General features: G+C 55.9%; 1 protein-coding gene across 10 annotated transcripts in view; it reads left to right on the top strand.

Moving 5' to 3' along the window:
- The window catches only part of FAM178B (family with sequence similarity 178 member B), a 105,478-nt gene extending 94,365 nt beyond the window's left edge, over positions 1–11,113 (top strand). For 8 of the 10 annotated variants that reach the window (XM_044925593.1, XM_044925594.1, XM_025260652.2 and 5 more), the window contains 3 exons: positions 8,350–8,427; positions 8,735–8,887; positions 10,738–11,113. In XM_044925593.1, the coding sequence (XP_044781528.1) occupies positions 8,350–8,427; positions 8,735–8,887; positions 10,738–10,770 (264 nt within the window). In that variant the 3' untranslated portion in view covers positions 10,771–11,113. The remainder of the gene's footprint in view (positions 1–8,349; positions 8,428–8,734; positions 8,888–10,737) is intronic. The other 2 variants (XM_044925595.1, XM_025260654.2) reach the window with 1 other exon arrangement.
- The last annotated feature ends 3,817 nt before the right edge of the window (positions 11,114–14,930 follow it).

The following is a 14,930-nucleotide window of genomic DNA, read 5'->3' as shown; positions in this document are numbered from 1 at the left end:
CCCAGGTTCAGTCCCCAGGTCGGGAAGATCCTCTGGAGAAGGGAACAACTACCCACTCCAGTATTCTTGCCTGGAGAATCCCATGGACAGAGGAGCCTGGCAGGCTACAGTCCATAGGGTCTCAAAGAGTCGGACACGACTGAGCGTCTAACACACTCATCTCCTTCCCACCTGGCCCCACCACGGCACCCAGTTCCTTCCGTATCTCACTGCTGAGCCCAGGGTCCAGGGCCACTCCAGGTCCAATTCCAAGTTCAGGATACAGCTGAAAAAGAATCCCTCCATCCCTTTCCAGTGAACTCAGGGTCTCAGGTCTGTGAACACACTTCCTGTGGACAGCTAAAAGAGCAGGTGAGGGGCTCATCTTCTGAGGAATCTGTAGAGGGGGACCCAGGCTGGGCCCCGGGGTCCTCCCACAGCCTCAGCAGAGACGTCATATCACATCTCTCTGCCCAGCTGGGGCCTTGAGAGCAGCTGTCTAGGAGGTGGCCATTCCTGGCGGCTGAGCCAGAAGTCCTGGTCCCACTGGAGGCTGCCAGCCCATCTCCCATCACCCTGTCGGCCTCATCCTGCTCCTCGTTTAGGGCTCCGCCCACGCCCTTGCCTAAAGAGGCTTTCATTTACAGCATTGAGTGTCTGGCCTCGCGGGCCCGGGCTGCGTCTGGCAGGCCTGCGGCTGTGAGGTCTATTCTCTGGCCTCTGTGGCCTGGGCTCTCGGGCCCTGGGCCGGGAGGAGGTGCCGTGTCATGTCGTTTCCTGGTGATGGTGCGTGCGTCCCTGTCATTTCCCTCTCTCTGGGACTTGTGCTGGTGACCTGCCCTGGTCAGTCACTTTCAAACTCGGCTTTCCTTTGGGCACCGCCCTCCACTTGCTGCTTCTGGGGCTTACTGAAGCCAAGGTCAGAGAGTGTGACCTTGGAGCAGGAGCAGCCTGAGCAAGAAGAATAAATCATGCAGTTAACTTGTGGGGTGGAAGAAGATAGGAAGAAATAGCATCCTAGAGGTGTTGGAAGGTACCACCCTTCCACAGGTCCAGAAGCAGCTCGCCCAGGGAAATGCATCCCCTCTTACCTGTCTGTCACCACGCTGAGGCTCTTGGCCTGGGACCCCACACGTACCCTACCTCAGGACTGTTGTTTAGTTGCTAAGTCGTGTCCGACTCTTTGCGACCCAGTGGACTATAGCCCTTCAGGCTCCTCTGTCCATGGGATTTTCCAAGCAAGAGCACTGGAGTGGGGTGCCATTTCCTCCTCTAGTTGTTGTTTAACAGGGGATCTTCCCAACCCAGGGATCAAACCCCCTTCTCCTGTGTCTCCTGCATTGGCAGGCAGATTCTTTACCTGATGAGCCACTGGGGTCGCTCAGTTGTGTCCAGTCTTTGCAAGCCCATGGACTGTAGCCCGCCAGGCTCCTCTGTCCTTGGGATTTCCTAGGCAAGAATACTGGAGTGGGTTGCCATTTCCTCCTCCAGGGGATCTTCCTGGCCCAAGGATCAAACTCACATCTCCTGCGCTCCAGGTAGATTCTTTACCACTGATCCACCAGGGAGGCCCACTTCAGGATTATTCATGACTAGTTATTTTTGTTGTTATTTGCCCAGCCTCTCCTGGGGCTCTGGCCTGCAGCCCCCAGGGTTAAATCTGTTAGGAAACATTCACAGCTTGTCCAGCTTAAGGGAGCATGTACGCACATCGGTTTCACTCCTAAGCCTTACTGGAGGTAGTCATGCAGTCAGGGGACCTCTCTAAGCTCAGCTTCCACATCTACTGTGGCCTCTGTGGGAGTGTGCTGGGTCAGGGTACTGTGCAGTGGGGCTGTAGGACTCAGTTTGATAAATGGAGAAAGCAAGGAAGAGAATTCATTAGGACCCAGCTCGAGCCTTGGGCTTGAAATGGTTCAGTCTTTCCCAGACTTCACTGGTACTAGAACCAATCTTCAGCATGTGTGTGTCTCCAAGGGATCAAACCCCGCCCCCCCTCCCCGAGAGGACCCACAGGTGGTAGCGATGGGACCTGTGGCACAGGTGTTCCAAATGGGGCTGAGAGCAGAGTGGACTGTGGCCCCAGGACAGCCTCTCTCCCAGAGCCTGTGAGCATGGAGCGGCGAGCCCAGGGGAGCTGCTCTGGGGTCCTGGCACCCCAGGCAGGGGCCCGGGCAGCAGTCGGCTTTGAAGGCCAGCTTGCTGAACCATGCCTGTGCATCGTGTGCTCCTGGGCCCCGGCAGGCTGGCTAGAAGGTCCTTTGAGTCAGTCTGTCCTTCCCAGCGGGTGTTCCTTGGTCAGCCTGAGTTTTCCCACCTCCCAACCCCCACAGCAGCCACCCCAGAGCCTGGCTGGATTGCTCCTGAAGGATCCCCCAACCAAGGGCAAGGTCTCCCATACCCCACCCTCACTCGGGCCCCAGGCTGGCAGCGTCTGGGGAGGGGGCTGGGTTCAAAGGGTTACCTCGGGTGATCCTAGGCTCTTGGTCAGATCCGAGGTGGGAGAAACTGCACAGTTCTCAAGGCTTCCTGGGACATCCTCTCCCTCCCCCTCTCTGCCCTTTCTTAGCGTAAATAACGCACAGCCAGCTCCCTTGGCATTAGCTAGAGGGGAATTTTCTAAAGCATGAATTTCCTGGGAAACGTCCACCCTTTCTCCCTTCGTCTTATGACGAAAGCTCTACAAACGGAGACTTGGCCAGCAGTTCCCGGGTTGGAACTTGATGGACCAGAAAAGGAGGCAGTGGCCTTCCCCTCCCCCAGCCCCCTCATGGTGACAAGCCGCGCGGGCCTGTCTCCTATCCCTCTGCCTTGTCATCCTTCCCCAGGGGGAGGACAGGGCCGCCTCCAGGCTCTGGAGCCGGGAAGGAGGCATCCAGCACAGCCCTTCTCAGAAAAGCCCTCCCACCAGACCCAGAAGATGGAAGCTGCAGGCTTCGCTGGCAGCGGTGGAAAGGGACCGTCCTTTCTTGTCGGCATTGGGTTCAGGCACGTCCCATGCCTCAGACTCTGCCTCTCCCCAAGTTGTGGACTGAGGTTTCCAGGTCCTGTTTCCCATGGGGGCTTCCCAGCCTCCACTCACGGCCAGTCTGGAGGGACTGGGTGGCCTGAGCTGTGGAGAGGGGGAGGGGCCCATTCTACAGACAAGATGTCCAGGCTTGGACGGACACGAACCCCTACCAGGGGCATGCCCCCCGCACTGCTGGGTGACCCTGAAGCCACACCGACCCCTATCCCCGCATACACACACACACCTGCCCTTGAGGACCTGGGCTTCCCAGGTGGCTCAGGGCTAAAGAACACGCCTGCTAACCCAGGAAACTCGGGTTCGATCCCTGGATCTGGGAAGACCCCCTGTAGAAGGAAGTGGCAACCCACTCCAGTGTTCTTGACTGGAGAATCCCAAGGAGAGAGGAGCTGGCGGGCTACAGTCTGCAGGGTCGCAAACAGTCAGGCACAATTGAGCGAGGAAACAACAAAGGGAGCGCGGGCTGGAGGAAGGGCCACCAAGCGCTTGCGGCCCTGGCCTGCCAAGGCTTGGCCTCTGCCCAGCTTCCCTTCCCTACGTCTCTGGTGCCAGCAGGACAGGATGGGGCTTGCTGAGTTCAGGAATTGGTCACAGCTCGAATGGAGCAGGAAACGCAGCCCTCACACCTGGCTGTTTACTGTCTCCTGCCCAGCCCGAGCCACCCCCCCTCCCCGGAGGGCCTCCCGGAGCCCCCGCTGCGCTCACATTCTGACCTTCACAGAAATAGGGCCAGGGAGAGGAGCCTGGGGGAGGCTGGGGGTTCAGGAGAATCCTGGCAGGCCCCCAGTGCCCTGGTCTGTCCCTGTGTCTGAACCAGAGGACACACACTGCCTTGCCTCTCCTCATCCCCTCAAAGCAGAGACCGCGGGTCTAGGGGGTATGAGTGGAGGAATGGTCTACGCGACTCTGCTGCTAACAAAGTCCTTTTTTCCAGAGTGTTCAGCCTCTCAGTCATGTCTGACTCTTTGCAACCCTATGGACTGTAGCCCACCAGGCTCTTCTGTCCATGGGATTCTCTAGGCAAGAATTCTGGAGTGGGTTGCCATGCCCTGCCCAGGTATTGAGCCCAGGGATCGAACCCTGGTCTCCAACATTGCGGACAGATTCTTTACTGTCTGAGCTATCAGGGAAGCCCCCTTTTTCCTAAAGCACCACTGTCAAGACTGCTGTCTGGGTCCTGATTTCTGACCACAGGTGGTACCTTATCCCCTTCAATCAGAGCAGTCTTTCCTAAAGGGCCTCCGCTCACTTAGGCCCACCTGCAGGGGTCACCCTCACGTGCTCCCAGTCATCCTTCCAGGTAGGTGTTGTCCTTTGGAAAATCGACTTATAAAAGGTGATTTAAAGGGCTTTTCTTCAGAATTACGTATTCCTTCTTGCTGTTCCCACACCTTAGTTCAGTTCAGTCGCTCAGTCTTGTCCAACTCTTTGCGACCCCCTGGACTGCAGCACGCCAGGCTTCCCTGTCCATCACCAACTCCCAGAGCTTACTCAAACTCATGTCCATCCAACCATCTCATCCTCTGTTGTCCCCTTCTCCTCCCACCTTCAATCTTTCCCAGCATCGGGGTCTTTTCTAGTAAGTCAGTTCTTTGCATCAGGTGGCCAAAGTATTGGAGTTTCAGCTTCAGCGTCAGTCCTTCCAATGAACACCCAGGACTGATCTCCTTTAGGATGGACTGGTTGGATCTCCTTGCAGTCCAAGGGACTCTCAAGAGTCTTCTCCAACACCACAGTTCAAAAGCATCACTCAACTTTCTTTATAGTCCAACTCTCACATCCATACATGACTAGTGGAAAAACCATAGCTTTGACTAGACAGATCTTTGTTGGCAAAGTAATGTCTATGCTTTTTAATATGCTGTCTAGAGTGTTCATAGCTTTCCTTCCAAGGAGCAAGCGTCTTTTAATTTCATGGCTGCAGTCACCATCTGCAGTGATTTTGGAACCGAAAAAATAAGGACTCTCACTGTTTCCATTGTTGCCCCATGTATTTGCCATGTAGTGATTGGACCGGATGCCATGATGTTAGTTTTCTGAATGTTGAGTTTTAAGCCAACTTTTTCACTCTTCTCTTTCACTTTCATCAAGAGACTCTTCAGTTCTTTGCTTTCTGCCATAAGGGTGGTGTCATCTGCATATTTGAGGTTATATTCCAGCTTGTGCTTCATTCAGCATTTCTCATGATGTACTCTGCATATAAATTAAATAAGCAGGGTGACAATAAAGGCAAAGGAGGAAAGGAAAGATATAAGCATGTGAATGCAGAGTTCCAAAGAATAGCGAGGAGAGATAAGAAAGCCTTCCTCAGTGATCAACGCAAAGAAATAGAGGAAAACAACAGAATGGGAAAGACTAGAGATCTCTTCAAGAAAATGAGAGATACCAAGGGAACATTTCATGCAAAGATGGACACAATAAAGGACAGAGATGGTATGGACCTAACAGAAGCAGAAGATATTAAGAAGGGATGGCAAGAATACACAGAAGAACTGTACAAAAAAGATCTTCATGACCCAGATAATCACGATGATGTGATCACTCAGCTAGAGCCAGACATCCTGGAATGTGAAGTCAAGTGGGCCTTAGGAAACATCACTACGAATAAAGCTAGTGGAGGTGATGGAATTCCAGTTGAGCTACTTCAAATCCTAAAAGATGATGCTGTGAAAGTGCTGCACTCAATATGCCAGCAAATTTGGACAACTCAGCAGTGGACACAGGACTGGAAAAGGTCAGCTTTCCTTACAATCCCTCACCTCCCCCTGCCAAAAAAAAGCCCCATATTCAGGATCGTATTCCTGGGATTTTCCCTCCAGATTCAATGATGGGAATCGGCATAAGAATGAAATTGTGAAACCTGTTTGTTTTTTTTTCTCAGTAATTCCCCACTGCACAGACTTCCCTCCAGGGCTGTCTTCAGATCCCAGGCCCACCCTCACCACGCCTCCCAGCCGGGAAGATAGTTCTGAGAGGAGTTGGGGGTCAGGGGCCGGGGGAAGGCGGGCCAGAGCCTCCACCTGAGCCAGTGGTCCAGCTGACATGTCACCTGCAAACAAGTAAATGTTTAGAAGCCTCAGGTCCTCTCTGCCCTCTGCCACACTCCCAAGCTTGCCCCTCCCAGCCACCTTCCCTGCAGTCATTGCCCCTGGATGTTTTCCTTGGCCTCCCCCCTTCTCAGCTTCTCCCTCCACTTGCTCAAAGCCCCTCTCCAAGACCAGACTCCGGCTCGGTGCTTTCCAAGGTCTCCGCCCTCTGTCCCGCCCCACACCCACCCCAGACCCAACTGGACAAGGTCAATTATAATTGGCATTGTCTCCTTTAGAATTAATGTAAAATTTTTTGCATTATATTCTGATTATATGAGGAAAGCACACACAGTGTAAAGAAATAATCTTAAAAAAAAAGATGAAGGAGGAGCTGTAATTCTTCTCAGAGTGGTAGTTCCGCTTGGGTGGATTCTATCCCAACAGATTCTAGTGTCTGCTTTCCCCACGTGCCCCCTAACCCCCTCTGTCCCCCACCACGCGGTCTCCCTGCTCCAGAGCAGCTCTGAGTGGCCTCCACTGCCCACTGTCTGAGCCCTCTGCCGCCAGCCAGCTGTTTCCAGGGTGCCCCTCCCTCCCTCTGCTCCAGCTCAGCTGGTCCCCCAGCAGCGGTCGGTCCCCCAGAAGTGAGCCCTGCCTCAGCTTCTTGCATCAACCCCTGGGGTCTGTCTGCTTTTGTGATTCCCGCCCCCACAGGGCCATCTTCACCTCAAATCCTACTGCTCCTTTGGGGCCTGGTTGGGTTTAGTCACTTCCTCCCCGAAGCCTTCAGAACTACTACACATCACCGCAACCTCCTGCCCCGAAAAGTGGAAGGACCCTTTCTCCTTCCGGGCCAAGGCGAAGCTGAGATTCATTCAGTATTCATGGACCAGACAATTGCCTTCCTGAAGTATCTTTTCCCTCTAGTGTCTGGGTGTTTGCGGCGGTGTCTTAGTCAGGGTACAGTGTCTGATACACAGGCCTGAGCCTGCTCTCTGGGGCTGAGGTGGCGGGAAAGAGCCGTTTGCCAGGACTGCAGAGCTCAGGAGTTCCAAATGCCCTGGGCCTCCGAGGGCAAGGCCAGGCTGGGGAAGGGGAATCCTGCAGATGGAGCTGGCTAGGGATGCTGGATCATTCCCCAGCACCCCCGAGGGCATCACGGCCTGGAGGCACACCCAGTGGGCTCCTACTTTTCCCCTGCTGCCAGGTGTCAAGTCCCAACCCAGCCAGCCCATGGCATCGGCCACCTGCAGGCCTCAGATGTTGTGCTAAAGAGCAGGCTGGGACCTGGGCAGCACAGGTGCTGCTGGAGGAGCGGGGCAAGTGGCCTGTGTCCTCGGATTTTGCACATGGTGTTTGAGTGAGAGAAGAATGTCTACACTCCAGAGTGTGTGCTGTCCTCAAACATGGCTCCAGCTTCTGCACCTAGGAGGCCGCCGGCTCTGTGCAAAGAGGCTGTCACTATTTCTGGGGCACCTCCAGATGCTGTAAAGGGGGAGGGTGATAAGGGCAGGGGAAGTGGGGGAACAGGGGAACCTCGGCTGACTCTGAGCTCCCACCCCATTATCACCAAGCCGGAGCCCGGCTGGCCACCTCTGGAGCCTGCCTGTCCCCTCCCAGCACAGCCCGGGGTGGGTTATCTGCCCGGGGCACCACGGTGGGGTGTTTCTTGCCACCCTTCCTATCTTAGAAGGAGCCTGAAGGGGACGAGGCAGTGGGAGCCTCCGAGTGGGGGAGGGGTGTGCCCGCTGGGTGCCAGGAGCCGGCTGTCTTCACGGCAGGAGCCTCGCCCGTCTTCGGGGCAGGTGCGCCCCGCCCTTCATTCCCTCTGTGCAGCAGGTGAATGTCCCATAAACGAATGGGCCCCAACAGCCTCCAAGGGGACCAGGGGATCAAAGCATCCTCTTATCAGATAGAACTGGCCTTGGTCCTGCTTTCACCCCTGGTTGTCCAGGGGGCAAGAGCAAGGGCATGAGTAGGTGGGTGAGGGGGCAAATGCTCAACCAGACTTCCTTCCCTCTGTGCCTCCTCGGGTCAGCACAGCGAGGGTGTCCGGACTGACCCCCACATCTGTCTGTGAAGGGGTGTCCACGGGAGCCCCAGGGCTGGGGGACAGCGTGGATTTCCAGGTGGCAGAGAGTTCTTCCTTTACTGAAGCGGGAGAGGATGGTCATTCATCAGGGCCCATTCATCAGGAGTGCTGAGTGAGTGGGGCCCAGAGCCCTCTTGGAAGATGCCTCCCGGACACTGTTGGCGCAGGAAACCCGGGCTGGGCTTGCAGCAGTGGAGTCAAGGAAGCCCGTCTCTCCCCAGGTCTGCTACCTGTGCCACAGCCTCCTGACCCTGGCCGGGGTGGTGGTCAGCTGCCAGGACATTACTCCAGACCAGTGGGTGAGTCTCCTGAGAGAGGCTGGGCTGGGGCTGGCGGTGGAGGAGCCCAGCCCACTGCCAGGAACTGGAAAGAGTGGGAGGCTGAGAAGAAAGCAGGCCTGGGGGAGCCGGCCTCATCCTCCTCCCAGCAGGCCCTCTGAAGGGATACTGACCCATGCCCCCAGTTGCCCATGCCTCCCCTCCCTTTCCTGCCCCACTGCTGAGCAGTCACTCAAACCCATCCTCCTCTTTCTCTAACTCCGTGCTCCCCTCCCCCACCCTGTGGCCCGCCCTCCCTGCCCTCCCTGCCCTCCCGTGGCCTCTGCAGGGAAAGCTGCAGCTGCTCTGCATGCAGTTGGACCGCCACATCAACACCCGTATCCGGGAGAGCCCCCAGGCCATGCATTGGACCACACTCAAGGACCTAGCTGCCCAGACCCACACCCGCTGGCAGGAGCTGCTGGCACAGTGCCAGCCCCAGGTGGCACCCCACCCGCCCACCCCCAGGCTTGGAGGGGGAGTGGCCAGTCGCCTGACCAGAGCCCGCAGAGCGCCTACCCACTCTGCAGCTGCCAGGCTCCTGGCTGGGAGATGGGAGAGGGCAGTGGGGGGTTGCGGGGAGATGCATCCCTGGTGGACCATCATCTGTCTTATCAAGGGTCAAATGCCCAGGGTAGGGTGCAGTGAGGGGGACACAGACAAGCTGACTCCTGGGTAAAGGCAAAGAGAAACTTCACCCCAGAGAGAGGGAGGCGCCTAGACCAGAGGGCCGGTTTGTCGAGAGCGGTGCCAGGAAGGGACACCAGAGGCACCAGCTGTCCACCCTCTGCCCAGCTGTCCTGCAGGCTTGAGGTTGGCCTCCCACTCTGCTGGGAGGAACACACCCAGGCGGCTCTGCTGCTGCTGCTGCTGCTAAGTCACTTCAGTCGTGTCCGACTCTGTGCGACCCCAGAGACGGCAGCCCACCAGGCTCCCCCGTCCCTGGGATTCTCCAGGCAAGAACACTGGAGTGGGTTGCCATTTCCTTCTCCAATGCATAAAAGTGAAAAGTGAAAGTAAAGTCGCTCAGTCGTGCCCGACTCATAGCGGCTCTCGTTCCTCCTAATTTTTGTAGCAATGACCCTGCGCTCCTGATTTTTCAGACTCTAGGAGTGATAATTGTTCAGTCACTCAGTCGTGTCAAACTCTTTGCATGTGACCCCATGAGCTGCAGCAACCCAGGCACTCCCATCCTTCACTATCTCCGAGAGTTTGCTCAAACTCATGTCCATTGAGTCAGTGATGCCATCCAACTATCTCATCCTGTCGCCCCCTTCTCCTCCTGCCCTCAGTCTTTCCCAGCATCAGGGTCTTTTCCAGTGAGTCAGCTCTTCACATCAGGTGGCCAAAGTATCGGAGCTTCAGCTTCAGCATCAGTCCTTCCAATTAATATTCAGGGTTGATTTCCTTTAGGATTGATTTGTGATAATATTCATAGCTAGTATTTATTGAACAAAGATCCTCTTCTACATAAATCCACATAACCGCCCCCCTCCATGAGGCAGGTATTGTTGTGATCCCATTTTACAGATGGTCAAGCTAGCGAAGAGTCACTGAGAGGTTAAACAGCTTGCTCCATCACGCAGGCTGTGGCTTGCAAATATCAAGACCAAGGCACCAAGCCAGCCTGACTTGCACGCCTGCAGAATTAAGCACGGTCCAGCCCCTCTCTCTGGCAGCCTGGCTTCTGGCCTCTTGTTGGTTCTGCCAATAAGCAGCCGTCCCACCCCCAGCCCCTGATAGAGATGAGCTGGGTCTCCTAAGAACTCTGTCTCCAACTCCCCTCCCACTGCCCCTGAGCCCCCAGCTTTCCTTCTCCTCTGTGCCCCACCCCCCAGTGGCCCGTAACCTCTGACTTGGGGCTGACACATCAGCCACAGGCTGTGGCTTGGGTCTCAGATTGCACAAGTCTCTGAGAAAGCTGAAGAGCAAGCCTCACCCTCCACCCCTGAGGGACTAGATCACACTGGTCTCTGGTGGGAAGCGGTGTGCTTGTCATGAAAAGAAGGAAAAATGATTGGCGGCTTGGCCGAGCCAGGGCCAGGCCCCAGCTTCCCCTCATACCGCCTGGGCCTGCGAGCTGGCAGTAGAGGGAAGCAAGGCAGAGCTGTGGCCGGGCGACCTGTTGACCTGCCGCATCCTCACCTGGACAGGAGCCCCTGGAGCCCTGGGGCTTAGCGAGTGGCAGGAGGCCTTGGTGGATGTTCAAGGGGCAATGGAGAGTCAGGGAACATCAGGTCCATGGGCCCCAAGGGCCCAGACCATCACACCATGTTTTTCTCTTTGCCACAGGCCCAGTACTTCAGACTCTGGGAAGGTGTCTAATGGAGCAGGGCAAGGGTGGCCCGGTGCTCCTGGCTCGCAAGAACTGAACATGGCCTAGGTAACGAGTCATGGAGGATGGAGGCCAGGAGAAGACCAACCAGCCGAAGCGAGCGCCTGCCTCCCCCGCTGCCCTGAGGCCCGCTGGGCAAGGGTTCTGCCTTGCACGTCTCCATCCCTTCCCCATTGTCTCTGCTCCCCAAGACCATCGTCTCCAAAACTCTGGTTTCCCTGGGCCTCCCGAGCCCCCCAGCCACCATCCTCCCCACCCTCCTCCACTTCTCCCTGTGTTGTTTATGTGAGGGTTCTTTCTGCACACTAAAGTCTCAGCATCAGTGGTTTAGAAGAGTTCCTCCGATCCTTTACTGAGGGCCTGTGCCCAGCGTCCAGTTTCCTGATTTCTCCGCTTGTGCTTTGCAGAATTCTCACCTGGGGTCAGTCTCAGGCCCCGCCCTGCCCCCTGCAGCAGAGGACTGTTTATTAAACCTTCAGGGTTTATGAACAGTCTTGGCTATGGCCTGAAAGCTGTCAGAAACCCCGGGAGCAGGGGTGGGGGACATCCGTTTGGACCAGTCTGAAACCACGCCCCTGCTGCCACTGGGGAAGAGCCATGGGGTGAAATGGTAGATGAGGGCTGTAATTACCCTTAATTCGGTTTATTGTTGAGCTCTGAAATCAACTCCCAGACTTAGGTGTTGGGAGTGGGGTTGGTTAGTTGCCAATACTTTTTGTTTTCTCTTGGCCTTACCCAAGATCAGGTTTTGTGGGCCCTGATCCCTAAAGGGGCGCTAGATGTCTTCGACCTGCTCCCTTTGAGAGCAGGTATCCTTCAGCACCCCCAGGATATCCATGGGTATCACTTTCTCTGAGTATCGCTTTCTCTCTCTGTCCTGAGAATCCATTGCTAGTCTCGGGCCCTTCCTCAGCCTTTCTAGGTTGGAAGGGGTTTTGCAGGGGCCACAGGAGTTGAAGAGGAAGTAGCCCTGCGCACTGGGCCCGTGCCCATGATCCAGCTCAGCCCCTAGCGTCTGCCCGCGTTGACCATGGCTGTGCTTGTGACTGTCTCTGTTTATTTGTCCCTCTCCTCTGTTCTGTCATGCCAAGTTAAGACTGGTTAAGGAGGAGAGAGACTCCCCCAAAATAAAGGCCCTTCCAGGCCAAGTGCCTCAATTTGCAGACCCAAAGGGCAGCCCATCACTCCCTGGGCCTGTTGGAGGTCCTCACTGGGTCCCCAGAATGCTGGGAGCTGGTGTGTGGGCCCAATCATTCAGTTGTGTCGGACTCTGCGACCCTATGGACTAGCTCACCAGGCTCCTCTGTCCATGGGAGTCTCCAGGCAAGAATACTGGAGTGGGTTGCCATTCCCTATTCCAGGGGATCTTCTCAACCCAGGGATCGAGCCCACGTCTCTTGCATCTCCTGCATTGGCAGGTGTGTTCTTTACCACTGCACCACCTGGGGAGCTGCTGGGAGTCAGGGGCATCTATAATTCAAAGGGCACGAGCTCACAGCAGGGCGCCAGGCACCATGCAGGTTGTCTCCCTGCCTTTGCCAGGTGAGGGGTGGAGAAGCTCTCTGCCAGGCAGGCTTGGAGGCCCAGGCAGCTTGCCTGGGAGTTCTGGTTTCTTTTCCTGGCCATGTCACAGGCCCCCTCGGCCAGGGCGCTGCAGAGGCCCCAGGAGCATCAGGTAGGCCTGAGATCCTCTGATAACAGAGCGGCGGCTGCGGGAAGCCACCTCCTCAGCCCCCTTCAGGGCGGCCCCGGCTCCTGACACTGCACATCCTGACGGTTAGTGCTCGGCTATTCAGTTTGCTCTGGAAACCTGGAAATCACCTTTGAAATTTCCCTTCTTTGTTCTCGCTGCCAAGGGAGGCCTAAGAAACTGAAGTGGGGATTTTTCCAAATTCTCGAAGCCGCCCCTGCTGGGCTGAGAGAGAGGGCTCGAGTGTCCAGCTCAGGACCCCGTCCTCTCCAGGCCGGGCTCTTGTGCACCGCCCCCTCCCCTCAAGCACACTCACCCCCGAGAGAGAAACAGACACCAAGGAGGGAGGAGGTGTGGGTGCCAGCTCAGGCCCTCCAGAGGCCCCACTGTAACCTGAGCAGAGGTGTGCACTCAGGTCACCCAAGGGCGTGTGGTATCCCTCGGGATGTGTAATGGGCCCTCTCTGGAACTGGCTTGGAGCTGACCAGATCTTCTAACATCAGTCCAGGACCAGTGAAAGAGTCAGCCTCCTTGAGGCCAGAAATTCACAGTGATGCTGGCAGCTTCACCACTCACCCTTTCCAGATCCCTGAGCGCCTGGGAAAAGGCTGGGGGATATCCTGATGGAGGCCCCTGGAAACGCAGCGTCCGGGGCTGTGATGACCGATGCTTTCCTGCTTCCTTCGGTGATGGTGGCAGGGAGGGGCTGGAAGGGAAGGGCTTCCCAGGTGGACAGCTTTGATAACCCTCCTTCAGGAGGAAGTGGAGGGAGGAAGTCCTTTTCCTCTGTCCCCACTCACCTCGGTCCCCAGGCCCCCAGATCCCTGAAGGGTGGCTGACCCAGGCTGTTTCATTTCCCCCCTGTGGGTTGACTGCAGCTCCTGACTGCCTTGGAAGTTGGCCAAGCAGTGTGGACTAGAAAACCCTACCGTGAACCCTGGGCCCCGCTCCTGGCAAAAGGCAGCCTCTGGCGAGCTGGAGTTAAAAGGAAGGGGCACCATGGCGGGCGACCAAGACATGGGGACAAGGGGGGCCTAGCTATCTAGATAAGACTCCCAGATCTGTCTCTAGGGGCCAGCATGAGCTGCCAGTAGGTCCTTAGGGAACCTGGCGGCCGAGGGGGAGGGGGGCGCGGCATTTAGCACATCTGCCTTTTCTTGGCCACAAGCAGTTAAACAAATGGGGTAAGTAAGAGGGTCTTTTGAGGCCTAAGGTATGAATGCTGGGCCCCTTCCATAAGAGTGTGCTCAGTCACTTCAGTTGCACTGAAGTACAACTTTGCACTTCAGTCTGACTCTGCACGACCACATGGACTGTAGCCCACCAGCCTCCTCTGTCCATGGGATTTCTCAGGCAAGAATACTGGAGTGGGTTGCCATGCCCTCCTCCAGGGGATCTTCCTGACCCAGGGATCCAACCCGTATCTCCTGCATTGGCAGGCGGATTCTGTACCATCTGAGCCACCAGGGAAACCCTCATTTTAAAGTATGAATCACGAGCAAACAGTCATGCAGGAAACTTTATCCCCTGCCCACCCACCCACGGAAAAGGCAAGCACTGGAAAGGAAGAGAATCTAGCAGGAAATGAGCAGGGTAGAAAAGGGGAGCACGCAAGGAGCGTTTGAAAGGGAAGAGCTCTGTGATAAGGAACCAAGCAGCCGGCCTTGAGCTACAGAAGACATCCCTGCCAGTGAAACCAAACCCCTTCAGAGAGTTTCCACTGGGGCCAGTCTTGCAAGTGGGGCCAGGAGCTCAGGTCTTGGCCTGGTAATCCTCACACCTAGAGGTGAGGAAAGACAGCAGAAAACGAAGTGTCTGTGGCCTAAACGTCAGGATATCCCATAACTTAGTGGAGAGATGGGATCAGGAGTCATAAAGCCTGATTTAACATTCTGACCTTGCTAGTTATCAGTGTGACTTTGGGCAGGCTATGCCTTTCTGCCACTCATCTGATCTATAAAATGAGAGAAGCAGTGCCTACTTTGTAAAGGGTGGTCATGAGGACAGAGTGAAGGCAGGTTCCAAAGTCTAAAGCACAGACCCAAATGTGAGCGTACCTGCCTATGGATTTACCTGCCCTTAAATTAAGGAAGCAGGGTCTAACTGGGACAAGGGGGTCGCACATCTCCCACCCTGTCAACTAGAACAGAGCCTTCCCTGCCCACCCCTGCTGATTCACTGGCTCACCCCTATCTCCAGTATCTCCAAGGCCTCAGCTTCTTTTTTTTTTTTTTTTTTTTCTTTTTCTGGTGCAAAGGAGCTGGGAGATGTGGCTGTGGTCAGTGCAGGAGAAGGGGCCTTTATGTATACCAGCAAAGACCCAATTGTTACTGAATCCAAACTGGGCTGCTTTTCCCAATTATCTCCACTACCCTTCTGGTCTCCACTTTTTCTGATGCCAAGTTTTAACCCAGAACAAAAGCTCCTGTCGGGACTGATTTATAATCCAGATCTGCTGAC

The sequence above is a fragment of the Bubalus bubalis genome, chromosome 12, assembly GCF_019923935.1.
Source record: "Bubalus bubalis isolate 160015118507 breed Murrah chromosome 12, NDDB_SH_1, whole genome shotgun sequence".
In the NCBI taxonomy this organism is placed as follows: Eukaryota; Metazoa; Chordata; class Mammalia; order Artiodactyla; family Bovidae; genus Bubalus; species Bubalus bubalis.
The sequence above is the reverse complement of the archived record's forward strand: the minus strand, read 5'-3'. Positions and strand labels throughout refer to the sequence as shown.